This window comes from Gopherus flavomarginatus, chromosome 10, assembly GCF_025201925.1.
Source record: "Gopherus flavomarginatus isolate rGopFla2 chromosome 10, rGopFla2.mat.asm, whole genome shotgun sequence".
Taxonomy (NCBI): Eukaryota; Metazoa; Chordata; order Testudines; family Testudinidae; genus Gopherus; species Gopherus flavomarginatus.
In genome coordinates this window covers 51,449,472-51,470,268 of record NC_066626.1, presented here as the reverse complement: position 1 = coordinate 51,470,268, position 20,797 = coordinate 51,449,472, and the positions used below count along the sequence as shown (strand labels likewise).

Below are 20,797 nucleotides of genomic sequence, written 5' to 3'. Positions count from 1 at the left end.
CTCATCTACAGGGATGCTTTCCTGAATTGAGCCTTTGATCGTAGGCTTTTTGGGGCAGTGAATCTAACTTCTGCACCGTAAAGTGTAGTGTGCATTTATGGTGCTCTACAGGTATTAATGGACAGCACTGTGGGGTTGGGTGTTCCTGGGGTATTATGGCATAGTCTCCAGGGTGAGCAGACCTACAGAGCAGCTTCTTTGCATGACTTGCTTCCTTGGGAACCTGGCAGTGAATTCACCAATTTTATGCTGTTCAGAACAGGAAGTTAATGCTGGTGTAAACCACAGCACTGCACCTCCTACTTCACCCTCACCACTAGTCTGGCTAAAGGGCCTGGGAGAGTACAGTCCTAGGGTGGAAGCTAGTGGTAGTCTGGCTGTGGTGTGAGCTGTGCTGCTGTACAGTCACAGCATTGGATGAAGCATGGAAAGGAAAGCACAATGCACGAATGTCCTGAGATCTATGGATCCTTGACCAGTCTGAAGTTACTGGGACACACGCCCAGTCCCCCCAAACGACCACTAGCTTTTCCCTCACACTGACCCCCAAGAAAAGAATGTGATGGGTTTTCAGTGATATGAAAGCTGTGGAGCTTTTGTCTTTGTTTTCCCCTGGATGCATCTTTGTGCAGGGACAAGGAAAATTTGGCTCATTCTGCTTAAAGAGCATGTCCATTTTTTTGTCTTTCACTTCCTTGGATCCTATATAGAACAGCTCTGTTCACCCTACAGCTAGCTACACCCCACAATTCAAGTATATGAACAAGAAGTTTACAAGTTTTAAGCTAACCCATTTACTTCAAGTATATCTGCCATCTGCAGTGTAGCAGGAGAAATACAAATCCAAAACACTGCAGTTATACTGTTATACTTCTAATTATTATACTTGTGTTATCTGTTGCTAATCAAGATAGACTGTGGTCAGATGTTGAATTTTTGCTACCTTATCTAAATGAGACACTGAGCTACATTTATCCATTGTTTTAGAGTTACACTGGAGATAAATCTTGTCCTTTTAATTTATTATTTATTTAAGGTGAGCCAGTGCAGTAGTAACAGTACCTTAGACAAGAAGAGTAAATGAAGGGTTAACTTTCAATACTCTAAGAAAGTATTACGAAACAGGAACTAAAGTATTGCCTCTGTTCAGATTGCTGTATAAATGGTTAAGAAACAGAAGAACTCGGAAGGTAAGAGCTGCACAGAAAGTTTTCTGGGTAATGGACTGAAGTAGTTTCCTTATGCGAGGAGGTGTTGAGTTACAGCAGGAGGAATGAGAGCTGAGTGGAGAGAAAGAACATCTGATCTGCAACCTTTCCCTTCTCGTAGGGCAACGTGTATAATAGTTAAACAAGAAAAGCAACGGGAATATAACGTGGAACTTGTACTTGTTGTTTCTTCAGTGACCTAACGCCTGTGTTTACTGTAGATGAAATGAAATGCTGCTGGATTAATCATGAAAAGCTGAGGAGACGCAGATGCCCCGCTGTAAAATGCCACGCAGGCAAAGACTGACAGGCAGCAGGATCTGAGGTTTCCCCTGGATCACTAGTCAGACGTGTTCCAGGGAGCGGGGAGTGCTGGCTCACTAAGGTAAGAGGCCCAGGGGGGGCAAGCACAATAAAGAAGACAAACAAACTTTTCAAGATGAACAAGATCCGGAAGCTTTTCCGAGGTAGTGGGAGAGCTCTCGCGTTTATATTTGTTGCCTCTGTCATTTGGTTGATCTTTGACATGGCAGCTCTCAAGCTTTCATTCAGTGAGATCAATACCAGGGTTCTGAAAGATGAGATGATCAGGAGGGAAAGGGAAAGATTCAAAGTTTGGCGAAACCTAGAGAAGACCCCTGAAAGCTCCAGAAGGGAACCAAAACCTCCCCCGAAAGGCTTTGAAAGGGGGAGATTTAGTAAAGAGAAATATAGAAATATAGAAGAGAAAATGGTAGAGGCTGAAAATGATATAGACAAACAGAATGAAAAGAGAACACCAAAACCAACAGAAAAGAGAAGCATGGCCTATAAGAAAATGATTGTTCCACTTAGGACATTCTCAGTGAAACTGCTAAGCCCCTATCCCTCTGTTCCCATGGAAAAGAAAGCGAGAAAAGAGCATGCAAAGGCTGTAAACTCCACAGACCTGCTGAGAACAAAGCAAACTGTTCCCAAAAGGCTTCAGCAAACCCCATTAGCTGCAGCAACTGGGAGATCAGTTGTCAAATTAACACACAGCACAGCTACTGTAAGAAACAAAGTTGCACAGAAAGAGAACCAACCTGTAACTAAGGCATCAAAGGGCATTGAGGGAAATTTAAAAATTGAGATTACAGAGAAAATCCCTTTGGCTGGATTAAAACAGGAATTGCAAATAGAGGCAAACCCCAAGGAACCTCAGAACAAACCCTCAGTACCAGATTTGCCAATTCCTGGGCAAATCATCCTTGTAAAGCAAAACAAGACTGGGGTTAAAGCAATAAATGGCACCAAACACAAAGCAAACAGGAGTTTGAATGTACCTGTCAGCAAACTGGCTGCTGCAAACAGTGCCGAGAAAAAGGGATTGTCCAGAAAGACAACAGGACCAGGAAAGCTGCCGAAGGAAGACGAAACAAAAGCTGCTCATGAAAAGAATCTAACTTTCTCTGAAAATCAGTTTGTCATTATTAGTAAAGAAGGGATAAAAATCAGCATCCCAGCAACCCAGAATCTTGTAGCTGATTCTAAAGGAAATTTTACAATGAGCTTGAAAATGAGAAAAGAACAGCAATTTATTAGCAACAAAAGTGAAGATGCCCCTAACATGAACTCTGTAACCAAGACTGCTGAGCTTAATGGTCGAACTAAGAAAGCAATTTTGACTGAAGGTCTGGAGCTAACAAAAGTTCACAGTGTCAGGTCAGATGATAAGGAGCAATTAAGGAAAAGAAATCGAAGCAGCTATACGGTCCACTTTACAAGGGACACTGGGATGCACAAAGTCTTAACGATTGATGTAACACTTTCCCCAAGAAATCCCAAAGCTCCCGGACAGTTTGGGCATCCTGCTGCAGTCCCTGATGATAAGCAAGAAGAGGCAAAAAGTAGATGGAAGGAAGGAAACTTCAATGTCTATCTGAGTGATTTGATCCCTGTAGACCGAGCCATTGATGACACAAGGCCTGACAGGTAAGATCTGTTTCCCCCTGCATAAATTCTCTCAAAAAAGTTTGAATTATGTATTGATCAAAAGGATTTGATCATGATATGCGTTCTGGAATGCTTTTAACCTGTATATAAATGGCCCATAACTTTAAATAGTCAAGTGCTCTTTCAAAACTGCAGTGCACTGTTATTAGCCCCATGAAACGTATCAATGAAATATCTCTCTATTTTCAGCTAATGTCCTAATCACAGTGTAGATAAAATTTTCAGCGGCACCTAAGGGAGTTAGGAGCCCCTACCCTATTTTAAAGAGACTTGGGCACATGGAAGCATGCATTCTATTGACTTTCAGTGTGCTTAAGTCACTTTTAAAAATAGGACTTAGGCTCCCAAGTCATTTGAGCACATTGGAAAATTTTACCCAGTTTATCTGGTGTAATATCCAGCATTTAAGGGCATCATAAGCAAAATCAAATACTTTTGGCATATGGATGTTTGGTTTCCAAGTTAATTCTGTCACATAATTGGTCTAAGCACAGGGCTGGTAACTGGCAGCTCATGAGGGCTCATCCTTGCTCTGATATTGCCTCCCTGTCTGATCTTTTTATTTTCCTCAGTTTCCCAACATACATGGTGGAGATAATATTTTATACACAGCTATTACAAGTACCTTGTAAGGATTAGTTAGCTGATATTTCTACCATGCTTTGAAGATGAAAACTAATATGTAAGTGCTAACTAGTAGTATTTTTAAATAGCATTGTGCATACTGTACTTGACATATTGTTTGAGATATCTATTAGGTAATGCACCCTTGCCTAAGATTAATCTAAATGACCACTGAGTAGTGGCACTCTTAGTTTAGTGAAGGACCCATTGGAGCTCACTTTCTTGGTTATAGCCAGGGCAGTTCTGAAAGACAGACATTTGTGCATTTCAGGTTTAAATGCCTGCACAGCGTGAAAATGTAGATTTTTGTTTTTAAAATTGTTGGCGGGGAAACCAAACATTTCCTTGAAATTTGCAGATGTTCCTGGAAATTTCATTTTTGTGCTCCAGATGCAAAAGTCCATGTCCAAATACAGAAGTGATGTGTAAGATACTTGTATGCTGGTCAATAGGTGTGACAGCATCTAATTGAGTTTAAGGGAGCCTGAGGTAGTGAATTGTAATATACACATAGAGGATCTGGAAGAAGGTTCAGGTTAAAGTTGGGGACTTAATTTAATCTGCTGTCTACTTTTGTACATCTCCCTATTAGCTGCTTTTCTCACTGCAACCTTCTCGCTTAGTCTCTTGGTTATTGTACATTACTTTTCATACTCCTGGGGGAATTCTGTGCCACTGCGCAAGTGGAGAATTGTTGTCCTTTGCACCTTCTTCCCCCTGAGGAATAATTGATTCTGACAGTGAGGGGAAGGTGCAATTATACCTTTTGCCCACCAGGGGCTGATGTGGCACCAGAAGAGAGGGCGGCTGGCTCATAGGCTGGAGCGGCCAGCTGTGGAGAGGGAGGGGGCAAAGGCTACTTTCCTCACAATTCCCTGCCCACAGGGCTGCTGGGGGGTCACATATACTGGGGTTCAGAAGGGCTAGCAGCAAGACAGACTGGGACAGGAGCTAGTGGGGTAACAACATTGAGCCTGGGGATGAATGAGTGTGGGGATAGGGCCACATGAGGACAGAGGCAACTATGCTTGGCTGAGTGAGGGTGCAGGGACACATAGGGGCAGAGGGAAGTTGGGTACAGGGCCACGTGGGGACATGTGCTTATATGCATGGCTGAATGGGGATGCAGGGATACACAGGGACAGGGCAGATGTGCCTGACTGATTGGGAGAGGCTAGTGGTCAGCCAGGCTCCCCATCTCCTTGACAATCCCTCCCACCCCCAAAAAAACTTCTATACTTCTCTGTCCCCCTCCCAAGAACCCTCCAGGTTCACTCCCAGGCTCCTTCCCTCTCCCTCAGCTCCTCTTTTACCCCTGATTCCCCCAAGCCTTTGCACTGCTTCTTAGGGGTACATGCATTTCATGTAGTTTTACATGAATTATTACTCAAAGTCCCATATTAATATGCCTAGTAAGGAATCTATTTGTCAAAAAACATTTCCTGAATCTTTTTTGTCTGTATTGTTACAGATATACTTGCTGAAAGGTATTCTGAAACAAATTACCAAAATAATTGAAACTGGCATGATTATATTGTGTTATTTTGACAAATAAAATATGCAGAATTTTGCAGAATTTTAAAATATTGTGCACAGAATTTTTAACTTTTTGGTGTAAAATTTTAGGCACAGAATTCCCCCAGAAGTAAAACTGCATTACATTTAGACTCCCTGCGCTCTAGCCTGCTACAACTTCATGCGCTCACTGATTTCAGTGGCAGTTGCATGCATTTATAGCAGGATTCACTACCCCTCCTCACTGCTACTTACAACATTTTATACATCAGGTCTGAAGTTGGCTCCATGATCAAAGGTGAATTGCTACAATGCGTAACCTACCTTTGAAGTGATGAGACATTGGAAAAAGCTATGATAGTTTTCCACTTTGTATTCTATGAAGCAGAGCAAAGCAGAGAAACTACAAGTGATATGAGGCAAATGAAGAGCAAAGAGGCAACACTCATGTTTCACAGAACAAAGTTTTGTCTTGAAATAGTAAAGTGTCACCTGAAGAAAACAGAAGACCCACAGAGACCAAAATCAGGATATTCTCCTTCCAGTATTATCAGTGCATGTAACAGGTATATTATAGAACTGTAAGATACTTAAGTAATGAGTCAGAGCTCCCAGGAAGGCTAGAAAATGGTCATCTACCTTGTTATCACAGAAAACACCATAGCCAAACATGGGAGTGTTGTAGGCAACATAGCACCTAGGCAAACTGCCCATCTGATATTACAGCTTAGTATTACTGTGTCTGAAAAGAGACAGAAACCATACTTGGCTGGAATATTTTCACTGTGCTGGTAGCTTTTTCCATTTCTAGAGGGCAAAGATTTCTTCTTTGTTTAGCTCATGGAGTATGCAGTTCCCGAGTTAAAATTTCCCAGCAACAGATCCTGTATTCTGCAAAGGTCTCTAACTAGTGGTGTCTGATGTTGGAATAATAATTTAGGTAGAAAAAGAAGATGCAACCAAGTGCAAAAGTATGTACCAACTGGAATAGGCCAGTTGCTATTTAAAAATCCATAACTACTTAAATGGATGCCTTTTTTTTTTTGACCCACATCAGCCAGAGCCAATCCAAATTCTTTGCTCACTGTCCATTGGCAAGAAAGCAATACTGCATGTCCAGTTTTCAAACAGCTCACAGTGCAATGAATGTATTAGAGAATCTGTTTGATAAAATTGCCATTTTTTTCTCTGAGATCTCCTAATCTTTCCCATTTACACCTCAGCTCCCCTTTTAAGCCGTGCCTCAGTACTAAGCTAGTGAACCGAACCCCAGTAACCAGGCAGGCCTTAGGAACTTGTTCCATCAGTGTCTTATGCCTGTCTAGCCCTTAACACAATAAAAATAAAAACTCACTGAGGACCAAATCCACCCAGGTGCAGAATTACACTGGAGGCCCCATGAATAGTGGGACCAGTACAGGAATGGGAAAGATCCTAAGAATCCATGCAAAGAGAGATCTGGAATACGCACAGTGGGATGGCCAGTGGATTTGCAAATGAACTACTGGACAAAACCCATTTGTGGGATTTGGCTAGCAGACAATGGATGCTACTGCACACAAGGGTCATGGAAGGACTGCATAACTGGTCTCCATCTTCTCTGAACTTGGTGGGTATGATTCCAGTCTCCTTCCCCTAACTATCATTGTAGTTCCTCTTTGCACAGCTATTTACCTGGGCTTTGCTCATTAACCTGGATTTGTTCCTGAGCATGCCCAACCCATAACAACCTCACTTGGTAGAAGAGCATCATTTCCTACATGCCACTCTGCATCTTGGCAACCAGGTATCTGTGCTCGCAAAGTCATACATTTTAGCCGCCATTCTAGCAGCAAAAGAAGATATTTTAGGGCACCAACAGTCTTTGACAAAAAAGTGTCTAGTGACACCTCCAGATGATTAATGCAGATTGCGTGCTCTGACTCCATTATACTCTCAAACTCATGAATCAAGAGAACAGAGGTAACATTTTCAGAAGTGCCCAAGTGACTTAGGCTGCTAGAGCCTACTGACTTTCAATGTGTCTTAGGCTTCTAACTCACTTAGACACTTTAGAAAATGTTACCCTGAGCTAGGAAGCAGATGCAGGTCACCCTCATGTAAATGCAGAGACTTATCACTAGAGTGTCAGACCTTGGAGCCATGTTGATTAAAAATGTCATTTAAGGTGAGTTGTTCAAAAGCCTTCACAGTTGGCTTCTCTCTGTTGCTCTCTAAGTCAATGGTGAGCTGACTTCAAGGAAAGCAGAGTCAGGCCAACGCTGAGCACTTTGAAAGTCCCATCTTTAAGCCACATCATTTGGCTCCTTTCATTTAGTTGTCATGTATACATACATATTAATTTCAAAATTTCCCTCAGCTAGTGTATCAATAAAAGGAAGAATGGACCCACTGGTCCCTGTGCGGGGAACTTATCCCTTTTCCTTTAGGCAAAAAAAGAGACACTGATGCCATTCCTTAATTTAAGGTTGCTCCTAAGGGTTGCTTTAAGTCCTTAGGGGCTGTTGCATCATCCACAGATTCATCTTTGCTAGAGGAATTCCCCACTGCTTTCTAGATGCTTTATGCTCCCTAAAAGGTTAGAAGAAGGCCCAGAGATCTGGACTAGTGATAATAAAATTAAGTAGTTAAACGTGGATTTAATATTCTTTTTTATATGTTACTCGCCTATTACCACCACTTGCAGTCTATTGAGTCTTGCTTGTGTCTTCATTGTAGGGCTACTTTTTTGCCCCTTAAATCTCTCTTTACAGTGAAAGCTGTTACTCTCAGCATCTACCTTCTGCCTCCACTGAGGTCACCAACAAAATCATCCATGTCACAAAGTTTTTTAAGAGCAGGGAAGGATTGCAAATTCTCTCCTCTTTCCCCTCCCCCCCCCCCCCCCATGATAAATGCCTCTCCTGTGGTACATTCAGTAAGTGTTTTCTAGTGACTTTGAGAGTCCTGAACTCACTTTCAATCCAAAATCTCCTGCACTGAAGCAAGCTGTGTCATTGCTATGGGCCAATATGTTGATGGTTTCCAACTAAAACATATCAAATATCAATATTCCCTTCTGGCTGATCCAGTGATGACTGGTGTCCTAAGATGAACCCCTTGTAAGTCGATTACAAAATCATTCTCATGCTATAAAAGGGGGAGGAAAGATATACTTAAAGGAATGCTAGAGAGGCTGATGTGGATTTTTTGTATAGCCAGTGCTAGAAAAGAAATCAAAACTGCGCTTGCAATTAGCAAGATACAGATAGGCTCTGCCAATACTTCTTTTTTATGGTCCACACTTCACTTTCTTTCTGAGATATGCAGATATGAGAGCTGCATCTGAGCCTATAAAAGTATAATTTGATGGCTTATATTTCCAAATATAAGAAAAAATATGACTTTTCAAAATTATTCTGGCATGTAGGGCTCTGGTGCCTGCTTGTTTTTAAAGGGTAAGTATAAAAACAAATGGTGCTATCTGTTTTATGTTCACCAAGAAGAGCATTATTCCTGTAGTATTCTCAATTAGCAAGTGGGTTGGTTGCTCTTCCTACACGTAAAAGGCCTATCCTGGAAGAAAACAGATCAAACCTTTGCCAGGCTATACTTTATCAGTAATAGAGAGCAAGCAAGCCCCAATAATGCTAAGGTATTCTAGGTGAAAAATAATATAATTCTAGGAAGAGGAGTTTGTCAGTAAGATGCTCTGTACTCCTCAAGATCCACTTGAAGATACCAGCGCTTAGGGAGCGAATGTCCCCTTAAGGCACATATCAAAGCAGTAGTTGAATTGCAAATAGAAGATGAGAAAGCTGCTCATCGACCTTTTGTTCAAGCTTTGTAGACCCAGACTTGACCCTGCCATCACATTTTGACTGTCATGGAATAAGATGACAAATTCATAGAAATTGGAGAAATTTTATCACTTCCTCAAATCTGCTGATTTTCATCTTTCCCTGTTTGCTAGGCGAGTAGGCTACATTCAGACCCTCTGGATGGAAGCTGTTGATGAGCATTCAGCATTCACAGGCTGAGTCGGCCGAGGGAGTGGAGGGAGGGGGAATTAAGTTCATGTGAAAAGGAAAGGTCTACATATTTTGACAAAAGACAGCAAATGCTTGATGGTTTTAGATTATGAGATTGTTTGAGAAATGGAACCTCAAAGATAGTTTTGTGCGTGTTATGTGTGTACAGATTTAATTACAATATACCTCACATCAATGCAATGTCATCCCATCCCCTCAAGAATCCATTTTGGTCCACTCAGTACAGTTACACTGGGTAAGTTTTCTTCTGCATCCGCATGTTTTGTGTATTGTTACTGTACTATGAATAGTCCTTTTTGGAAGTAATTATTTCCCTGTACTATTACATGTACCATTGGATTTTTACATGCAGTTTGGAATGTCAAGGAATTCAGACACTCTGTGAATCCTCAGCATTTCTCTCAGTCTTTCTCTGCTTCCAGTTCAGTACAGCATTGTGCAAGCGCCAAGAAACTGATGCTCTGAAAAAACAGCAAGGCCACTGTGCCCACCCTGCTTTTTCTGACCAGACAGCACTTTCTTAAACATAAAAGTGGTGATACCAGTTCACACTGTAGACTGCATTTCTTTATGAGCAACTGGGGACTGTGCTTAGGGGAGAGACACAGCAAGAGAGAAAAGAAGGCATGCCAGCAATAAGGCAATTTGAGCTATAAGACAAAGACATGCCAGAAACAGGGCAGCATGAGCTATACAATACCTTGAGCAATAGAGGAAACATTAGGAACAAACACTGTAATTATTTGTTGTTCTTAGGCTCTGATCCTGCAAAACCCATAAGCACATATGAAACTTTGCTTACACGTGAAGTCAATTGCAATCAATAGGAACACTCCCGTGAACAAGTATGTATCTGCTTATTTGAGGGATCGGGGCCTTAGAGGATGTTTGTTCATGAAAATGAGATAATTGAACAGTGGCTAGTTTGCAGTAGATGCAGCTTCTGTGAGGTGTTAATACAGGCTTAGCACTCTGTAGGTGGGTAAGAAGTAGGGCTGTGAGTATGTGTGTGCACACATGTGAGTGAGAGAGAGGACATCTTGGCCTCTCTTCTGAGACTGCCCCCACTACAAGTAGCAATATATACATTATAAAAATCATAATCTAATGCACCTGAATGCTCATCTTTGTATCACTGGAATTTCCTTATTGTTGTTATATCTTTATTATTCAGAATACTTCTCCCCACCCCTCCAACCACCAGCTTATAAATCTCCAAGCTAAACACAAAACAAGCAGCCTTTCAAAGTTTTACTGAAACTTGCAGAAGTTTAAATTCTCTGGCCTCATGTACATTGAAAACATCACCTGCTGGATGCTGTTCATTTGTATTGTTGACATCTTAGGTGTTCAGAACAACTGGTTCATAATGACCTTCCAACTACCACAATTATCATGTGTTTTGTGGATGAAGTGTGGTCCACTCTTCTACGCTCCGTTCACAGTGTCCTCAATCGATCTCCTCCTCACCTGATTAAAGAGATTATTCTGGTGGATGACTTCAGCACAAAAGGTAGGTGAAGCTTCCTTTAAATTCAGGAAATGAATGTGTCCCAGGGCTAAATAGCAATTTGCTTCTCTGTACTTAAATTCGGTATAGGAGAAGAAATAATTTTCTTCATTAATTTCAGTTTGACCCCATGTTTTAATCACCAAGTTATGCCACCTGGTGCTGTAATCACAGTTTGAATTGATTCCCCCAGCCAGGATGTGGCCAATGTAGTACTTGGATAAGAGACTTCCAAAAACACGTCAGAGGAAGTAGCATGGATTATATGATGAATCAGGAGATGGCATGCTTACTTCTGAATCAATATGAAGCCAATGCCCCATTGTGTTATGAAAACTGTAATGCTTGAGGCTCCATCTTTCACATAAGATGTAAAATAGGTGCCCCGACCCAAGATACTAAAACACTTGCATGACAGTTGGAGTGATAATCACAGAGTCCTGGCCAAATTCAATTACATTTGGCCTACTTCAGTGGCCCTGGAATCTCAGCTACATATAGTACTGTTCTTCATCTCTTAAGCTATTGTGTAGTATGAAAGCATCTAAATGGTGACTATTATGTACAGTCAAGTTACATGCACAATCATAGTAATTGCAATGCCACTGAGTCTCTGCTTTTTAATTAGGGTGACCAAATGTTCCGATTTTACAGGGACAGCCCGATTTTGGGGTCTTTTTCTTATATAGGTTCCTATTACCTCCCACCTGCATCCCAATTTTTCACACTTGCTGTCTGGTCATCCTATTTTTAATACTTTAGTTCTCAGTGCTCCACAACAGAGTTCAGCCTTGAATAACTGGGATTATTTTTAGATTGTTAGCTCCTCATGGCAAGCCCTGTACCAAATCAAGATCATGGCCCAATCATGCTAGGTGCTGTACAAACACATACGAAGACAGGATCCCTATCCCAAAGAGTTTACAATCTAAAAAGAGAACTGACTTAAGGAGGATGAGAGGAAAATGAATTAATTCAGTATATAAATGTTATAGACATTTGCAATTTTTTAGGCAAATAAATAGATTTGTACACTATTTTCTAGCAAACTTTCCTTCACTTTTGCACTTCCCTTTGTATGGACTAACCAGCCGGTGGCATAATGAAAATACTGGGCATCTTGCAATAGAAATGTCACGGGTGGTGGTAAATAATGAGAGAACTGTGTTTTATGTGGTATTGTATTTCTAGGAGTGGCAGAAAAAGCAGAATTTCTAGTGTGGCCACAAAGTTTAAAAACTCAGGCCAAGATTTTCAGTTGGCTTTTGAAATGTAAACAATTGTTTCCTTTGGAAAAGTAAAAAAGGACATGTAAAATTCAGGATCCAAATCCTAAGGCTCTTTCTCAGGCAAACTTATATAAACAGGAATTGCCACAGTGAATTAGTTCAGTGGTCAATTTATGCAATACCTAGTCTGTAACAGTGGCCAGCTCTAGATGCTTCAGAGGAAGGTGTCAAACTCCACTGTAGAAACTCTTACTGAAACTCTCTCTCAGATTTCACTTTGTCTTTACTGAGGCAAAGATCTGTCCCAATATATTTAACCCACACACACTTCGGATTGCTACTTACTCATACAGCAGCGATTGGCTATCTCTGGCGCGTGGCTCACCAGGATGAGCACCCTGGTGAGTTGGGCCAGTTTGTTTACCTGCTGCATCGACAAGTTTGGCGGACCACAGCTCCCATTGGCCACGGTTCACCATCCCAGGCCAATGGAGGTGACAGGAAGCCACGGAGAGCACATCCCTCACCCACACCGCTTCCCGCCACCCCCATTAGCCTGGGATGACGGACTGTGGCCAGTGGGAGCTGTGATCGGCCGAACCTGCCGATGTGGCAGGTAAACAAACTGGCCCAGCCTGCCAGGGTGCTTACCTTGGCGAGCCGCATGCCAGAGGCTACTGACCCCTGTCATACAGCTTTCTTTCTCACACTTTATTCTTTCTGATAATTTTGTACAATAAAACCCACTCCTACAACAAAGTCAAACAAATATAAAGTGCCACATGAGAATAATGACATGCAATGCTGCATTCCTCACTCAATTTAAGACCAGATGGATTGTTTAACTGTAGTCATTAATATTAGCTGTTGGAATTCAACAGAAAATTTGCAAAGAACAGCAAAATACAGTCACTTTATGAAAACCAACTTAAGAGCCAGTTTTTTAATGGGAATTATAGTGTTTTAAAGGAGAAAATTCTGATTTTTATAAGTTTTAAAGGAAATGTTAAGTATAAGCTTCAATGGGGAATGCCAGAGGTTGGCAGGGAACCAATGTCACACAGGCTGGGATTTTCAAACTGAGCAGCAGTAACCTAATTCTGCTGTCATTGACATTAATGAGAGTTTTACCATTTACCTGCATAGGAGCAGAGTTGGGCTAATGCTGAGCGCTTTCGAAAATCCCATCCACAGAATACATATTTTTGCCCTGTCCCTTCTGATTGGCTGTGTTCCAAACACATGATTCATACAAAGAGGCTTCCAAATAGTTTGGGGAGGGAGGAAATAGTGCTGCTAAAGGGCCTAAGCCAATGCTTGGGAATGTCTCCAAGTGAAAAAAAACTAGTGCGTTTCATAGATGGTTTAAAATTTAGTGAGAAGGAACTTTTTTCACTGCTTTGTTATGGCTTTAAAAAGACAAGCCAATCATCTGTAAGAATTTGCTAATTTCTCTCCTGTTTAGAATACCTCAAGGGTAGCTTGGACAAATATATGTCACAGTTTCCAAAGGTTCAGCTCCTTCACCTCAAAGAAAGACATGGTTTAATACGAGCCAGACTAGCAGGGGCAGAGATTGCTAAAGGTAAGAGGAAAGTTATTCTTATTTGCCATTTTGGGCTTGTCTGAATAGGAGATTTATACTACTGTAACCGTTTATTACTGTGCTGTATATCATAGCATCTTGAACTATTATTAGAGAGCTGAATATTATTTGGCAAGTTTTGTCATTGTTTGGCAAAGAATTTTGCAAGTATTTCACCCACTCAGCCCATCAAATATTTGGAAAATAAAGGCAAAATTTGCAGGATACATTTATTTGACTTTTTTCCTACCAGCTCTAAATAACGGGATGATTTGAAATTAGGCAGTAACAAAATAAAGGATTTGAGTAGGATTTGTGAAGTAAAACACAACAATTTTACTGAGCAGCCGAAAAGCTGGCCCCTTTGAGCTATAGTGAGTTACCTTGAGGCTCTATATTTTAGAAATGCTAACATCCTCTGTCTTTCCCTCACCTCACTTCTTAATGCTCACAGACCCATGTCATTTTGTCATTAAAATGTCTGTATTGTCTGCACCAATGATGTCATATACTGAGGGTGGGTGTGCCAATGCAAACACTTGGAATTCCTTTCCACACTCCTTGAAATTCTTTCCACACTCCCCGAAATTCACCACCAGATGTCAAGGTAGAGCTCATCCTGACTCTGCTTACATCTACTAACAAACCAGTTTTGTCTGGAATGTCTTAAGCTTGTTTTGTCCATTGTTTTGTTGGCTGGGAACTTGTTTGGGTGGTAAGCAGAAAGGGGTGTATGTTTTTCTGAGGCTGTTGGAATGCGTGTTTGAGGTCATGGGTTCTACCTTTTCTTCCACTTTGCTCAGGAAGCATTTTCCCCCTTATATTGTGCATTGAGTTAGGGAAGAGTGCCCCTTTTCAGACTTACATTCTAGTTTTGCCTTCTCTACTAGGAGGTGCACTTTTGAGTCGAAGATTCTGTCCCAGTGCTCATACCCACTCTGGAGGAAGCATGGAGGGGACATGTTGCAGTTGGAACCCACAGGAGAAATTGTACCTCACTTAGCAAGAATTCCTCCTAGATGCTTCTGGGAAGCACTCACTAAAGCAGCAGGGGGAGTTTGCTCCACATTCTGCATCTGACCAGCTCTGTCTGCCAGTTCAGATATGGAGCATGCGCCACCCACCTCTTTGTCCCTTACCACTCATCTCAGATGTTAGCATCTACAAGGGTTTTAGGAGAAAGTAGGGAGAGTCCTTCCCTGGGATTCTGGCTACCGTTCTGGTACACATTCCCCTCCTGTCTATGCATGTGTGCCACGGCTGGCCAGAATGTGGCATTTTGTGAGCAGGCAAACACTCTTTGCAAAACAGTTGTCTGGAAATCATAACTGAGCTCAAAATGTGTTCAGACTGAGGGCCATACTTGGGCTCTTCCTAGGTGGGTTCATGAGAGTAGAGTATTTTTGTTAGGGGCAGTAGTTGCTGGACATGGACTTTACTGAACATATTTCATTCTTAGAAATGAAATAATCCCCTCTTGGTTCTGCCCTCTAGGTGATGTATTGACATTCTTAGATTCTCATGTGGAATGTAATGTAGGATGGTTGGAACCACTTCTGGAAAGAGTCCGTTTAAACAGAAAGAAAGTAGCGTGCCCAGTTATTGAAGTAATCAGTGACAAGGACATGAGGTAATTTCATTCTATGCCATATTGTACTTCCAGATCATAATACAAGCAACTTTGACAAAAGAACACTTACAAATTACAAGTATCAAAAATATTAATTATGGGAAGGCAAGCTACTTAACCTGCTAATTACTTTTCACAAATTATTTCACTCAAGGAATAAAGAAAAAATTTACATGAACAAATATTATAATAAATACAGTCACCTCAGTTACCACAATTTTCATTTACTGTTTGGTAGGTCATGAATGCTTAGTGCTCAGAGAAGATACATGAAGAAATTGAGATTTTTGCTTTAATTATATAGACAAGTTCATTTTCACTTATTCCTTTTGATTATGAGTCTGCTTAAAAACTTGATATTATAGCTTTCTCTTTCTGTGTTTAGTTACATGACAGTGGATAACTTTCAGCGTGGGATTTTTACCTGGCCAATGAATTTTGGATGGAGGCAGATTCCTCCAGAGGTCATTGAGAAAGATAAAATCAAGGAAACCGATATCATAAGGTAAGTATATAAAATTAAGCACTTTGTGAGCAGAAATGCTTCTTCATCAGAGGGTCAAACAGCTAGTCTTTTGAGGGCCAAAAGTTCCCCTTTTACATAAATGGGCACAGAAAGGCCAACATTCAGAAAAATCTGTGAAATTAAGTTGTATAGGAAGTTGCACCATCTAATGTGTGCCAACCTGAGTCGCAGAGAGCACAGCAGGCATTGCTCAAAATCCCATGAAATGTAAATATTCTGCCGGACACTGCATGTCCTCAAGGGTTTCAGCATAACAGGTAAGGGATGCCAGTCCTGGCATAGCCAGAGATAACGGTCACGTACTAGAACAATCACACTGCAGCAGCAAATGGTCCCTTTATGTCAGAAGCCACACAAGCTTTTGCAATTAGATGCACTTAAGATCAAAAGAACTGGGCTGACTTTGCACCTACCAGCCATAAATCATGTTGGGTTTGTTGTCAGCACCTGAAGTTAGGGTGTGGGATTCCTCAGCCAGCAAAGTCCACTTTGTGCCACTCGCTTTTTCCTTTGGTGTAGGAGGAGGGAGGCGATGAATCAGGGTTGCAGCAGAGTGGGCTAAGAGCTGATAAGGGGCATGATAGAATGGACCTCCACTCTACCCAATCCCCCACTAGTGTAAGGACACAGAGGGACCTCACACCAGCAAATAGACTCGATCAGCTCCCAGCAGTTCTGACTTGAACCAGGGCTGGACAGTGCTGGATCAGAGAGCCGTAACTCGTTCCTACATCTCATCCCCCTTTACTGTGTTCAAAACTAAATGGGTGATATGGAGAATCCAGCCCAGACTCTTTTAGGAAGTATCGTACAGAGTAAGTGGTCTTTGTCTCTGATTCCTTCCATTTTCCTAGTGACCGTCTCTCCTACACACATTGTTTGCATAGGATGAGAATCATCTATATGGTGGCCTTTCCGGTTTACATCCATTCTTTTTGTATTACCTTGCTACTTATCTCATGACTCTACTTTGCACCAGTGATTAAAGCATTTGGCCTCTAGTCTCTAACAGGAAAAAAAACCTCTAGAAATAAAATCTAAAATTTGAGCCCAAGATGATATTTCAGTTCCTCTGGCACCAACCTGGATAAACAGACAGACAGACATATAAAACTGTTATCAGAAAGTTACCTTAGTGGTTCATTGAAATTTTCAGCTTTTGCTCAGCCACTTTGCCAAAGCATACGGTACTTTCTTCTAACCAAGGCTTTGCCTCATGTTTACTTTCCATCACATGCTTTTTTAAAAACATTAGTATCCATTTTGTTAGTGTGCTTGCCTGTCTACAGCGAGGTAACGCATATGGTGCTGTCCCTGCCACTTGGTTAACTTCAGATTTTAAACAGTGTGGTTTTGCTTATTTTCATATCCAGTGGGCCTCTCCATTTCTTCAAACTGATCTGTTTGCTCTCTGTTCATTAACTATCTAGTGTCTGTTTAGTTTCCATTTCTGTAAGTGCAAATTAACATAGGGTGTTACACTTAGCACCTGTCACAGGACAGCTGGGAGTCCATGATTTCCAGGCTATCCCTGTGTAGAGGTGCTGTGGCAGGTGCATTTTCGTTGTCTCACAGAATACCAATGTAAGGTCTGTGGTTCATTCCTAGGTGTCCCGTAATGGCAGGTGGATTATTTTCTATTGATAAGAAGTATTTTTTTGAACTTGGAACATATGATCCTGGCCTGGATGTTTGGGGAGGTGAAAATATGGAGCTTTCGTTCAAGGTATGCTGCTTTCCTAAGTAGTAATAATGTTGCTGAATGCTTCTTTTAGTCAATTTGAATTCTTGTAGCCTTTAAATGTTATCATCTCTGAATCTCATTGAGGCCCCAATTCAAATTCTTCAGTACTTTGCTGAATCAGGGCCTCTACTAGCAGTTAAAGATGAACTTTGAACCCTCCTGATTTAAACAGTAACTCTTGCATTCACGTTGTTGCAAAAAGGAATCATGGCTTTGAAACCCAAGGCACTCCTCCCCTTTCCAAAGATTGCTGTGGAAATTACTTCCTTTTTGGCCTAGAACATGGGCCACAAGCTATGCTCATCATTTATTTATGATTTTTTGCTAATACAAGCCAGGTGTAGAATTATTGTTCAACTCAGCAATGCTTGGAGGATTGTTTATCAGTATTTTCAAGTTAATCTGCATGAATAACACATCTGACTTGATTTTTAACAAGACCTCTCCCTGATCACCATTTTTGTAGCCACAGTTTTTTCCCTGAAAATAATTCCATCTATAACTCTTGGGTGAGTGTATTACAGATCCCCCTGTGTACTGATCCCCAAAGGAAAGGAGTTTTTAGTGCCAGTCATTATAAAGGCTTGGCTCTTCAGCTCAAGCTGTAGCAGTTCACAATTTTATCTCAGGAGGTCTCTGGTTCAATTCCTGGTCTATCAGCCCAAGAGGCATTTATCATATACCGCCAATTAATTGCTCATGCAAACACTGTCATTAAGGCATCTAAGTATTTGAATTGCAGAGATACCTAAGTATTATACATATACAAAGGCCCAAGAAACCTTCATTTTCATCCCAAAACAGGGACCGGATACACCAGCTACAGTCTCTGCTAGGCAAACCTCTCTAAATGGGTCAGGAAGAGGAAGGGCTTTGGCTGTGTGCCTCCTCTACACCAGCCTAGAAGTTGGTGAGATAGGCATATGCTGCTCTTTCCTAATGGATGGAGGAGTGTGTGTGGCCCTGTTTCCTAGGGAGCTCTGAAGGGATTGTACCTGATTGAGAGGGTTCCCCCTAGGGTAATACTGCTCCATAGACCATTTCCCATTGGGCTCTCTTCATTTGAGCCTACACATAAGTGCAAGTTACACCCACAAATTGTGTTGTGCCTACAAAAATTGAGGCCACTTTTCAAAATCAGATCTATTGTATACCATTTACCAACATTTTTATCAAATCAAACTCTGTTTGCCAGGTCTGGATGTGTGGAGGAGAAATTGAGATCATCCCATGCTCCAGAGTTGGACATATTTTCAGGAATGACAACCCGTACTCCTTCCCTAAAGACCGGATAAAAACAGTGGAGCGGAATTTGGCACGTGTTGCCGAAGTCTGGTTAGATGAGTACAAAGAATTGTTCTATGGACATGGTTACCACTTAATCCAGAAAAACCTGGATGTTGGAGACTTGACTCAACAAATAGAACTGCGGAAGAAGCTTAAGTGCAAAAACTTCAAGTGGTATCTGGAGAACATCTACCCAGACCTGGAAGCTCCTCTTGTTAAAGCCAGTGGGCTGGTATGTGAACATTACAAGGGAAAATTACACTACAAATGCATGTTTACATTTCTCTGCTAACAGCCACTCTTTTTAAACTTACTTTCTATGGTTGGGCTGTGACACACAAGCTCAATGACTCCTAGAGGTGTGGAGGGCCTCATGCTGTCTTCCTCAGCCATGGTGAATTTCACCTTTACTGCGGATCATGGTTTAGGACAAAATGGTTTCATTATGTTGTAGTAATTTTCTTTGCTCTATGACAGGTGACAAATCTGAAGATATGGCCCATTGGTTGGTATTTGTGCTTCTCTTTGCATTTTCTATTGGTGATATTTCTGATAATGAAGATTCCATCTTTTTTGCACTTCCGTCTTTTCCCCCCCCCCAAGACAAAATTTTACATTAACAAGCCTCTTCAGTGATAACTGACATGATACTTTACCCCATAGTAGTCAAGATAATACTGAAACATCTGAACAATTTACCTAATTTCCAGAGTTTATATTTCAGAAACCTTGTGGCTACATACAGAGATATGGTGGATGCAGAGATATATCATCTATAATCTCCAGTATTTTTAGTGCTTCAATAATTTATTCATGAAATCAATATAGTACATGAACAATAATTATTTTGTACTGAGAGCCTGACACCACTAGAGTGCACTAGAAATCTATTTTTCTCTTCTACAATAAAAACAGCCTCATTTCTGTTTTCAAACAAAAAAATAGACGTATCCTCCCAAACACAGTCATTTCTAGGGTGACCAAATGTCCCAATTTTATAGGGACAGACCCAATTTCTGGGTCTTTTTCTTATATAGGTTCCTATTACCCACCACTCCCGTCCTGATTTTTCACATTTGTTGTCTGGTCACCCTAGTCATATCCGTACCAAAGTGCAGCTAAAACCCGGTCTCCAGTACTTATATAAATGCAACAAAGGTATAGTGGACAGAATACTTTTTCAGAAATATTTTGGGTTCAGTCCTGCTTTCCCTATCCACCCCAAATTCCCATTGATTTTAATGAAAGTTGTGGTTGTGTAAAGAATGTAGCAGGATCAGGTTGTGTGTATTCTCTGAATTTACTTCCCTTTAACTTCCTCTGGTATTCATACCAGTCTGTGAACTTCAGTGTCAGGTGAGTCTCATTTTCACAATGTGCTAATTATTCACATATTCAGCATCTCTTTACGTGTGTGTGTGAAGAAAATGTAGATTCTGATCTTGGTCCATATTTCTTCACCAAAGTTTAGGGCAGTTGGAAACATTTCTAAAAATACAAGAGCATAAAATAGTCACTCCTGAGGCATCATGGACATGCTTCTTCATTTATAATTTCAGCATAAATTTAAATTAAAAAATCTGAATGTTAAGAACAAGTGACAGTGATCCCAGGTCACAAAATACAAAAAGTTCTGTCAGCTTCTGAAAGTCTTTCTAGTTTTAGAGTTTTAGTTTAGCAAGAGTAGCACTCCTGAAAGTAATCAGTCAGATCCTCAGCTGTGCTTGTGCTGTCCTGCTGAGGGCAGGAGCATAAGTAGTGTTACACCCATTGGCACGGATGCTGGCTGTGGGGCAGTTCAGCCCCCCAGTACAGCTTCGATTTACCTCCCAGGTTATTCCAGCAGTCAGGAGCAGACATAGCCATAATCTACCACACCTCAGACATGCCTCCGAGGCCAAGGGCAGTGCCAGGGGTGGTAAAGAGCTGCTGTG

General features: G+C 41.2%; 1 protein-coding gene across 1 annotated transcript in view; it reads left to right on the top strand.

Moving 5' to 3' along the window:
* Positions 1-1,300: 1,300 nt before the first annotated feature.
* The window catches only part of GALNT5 (polypeptide N-acetylgalactosaminyltransferase 5), a 31,882-nt gene continuing 12,385 nt past the window's right edge, over positions 1,301-20,797 (top strand). The window contains exons 1-7 of the mRNA XM_050969217.1: positions 1,301-3,161; positions 10,699-10,865; positions 13,557-13,676; positions 15,171-15,306; positions 15,692-15,811; positions 17,441-17,558; positions 18,772-19,095. Coding sequence (XP_050825174.1) covers positions 1,648-3,161; positions 10,699-10,865; positions 13,557-13,676; positions 15,171-15,306; positions 15,692-15,811; positions 17,441-17,558; positions 18,772-19,095 — 2,499 coding nt within the window. The 5' untranslated portion in view covers positions 1,301-1,647. The remainder of the gene's footprint in view (positions 3,162-10,698; positions 10,866-13,556; positions 13,677-15,170; positions 15,307-15,691; positions 15,812-17,440; positions 17,559-18,771; positions 19,096-20,797) is intronic.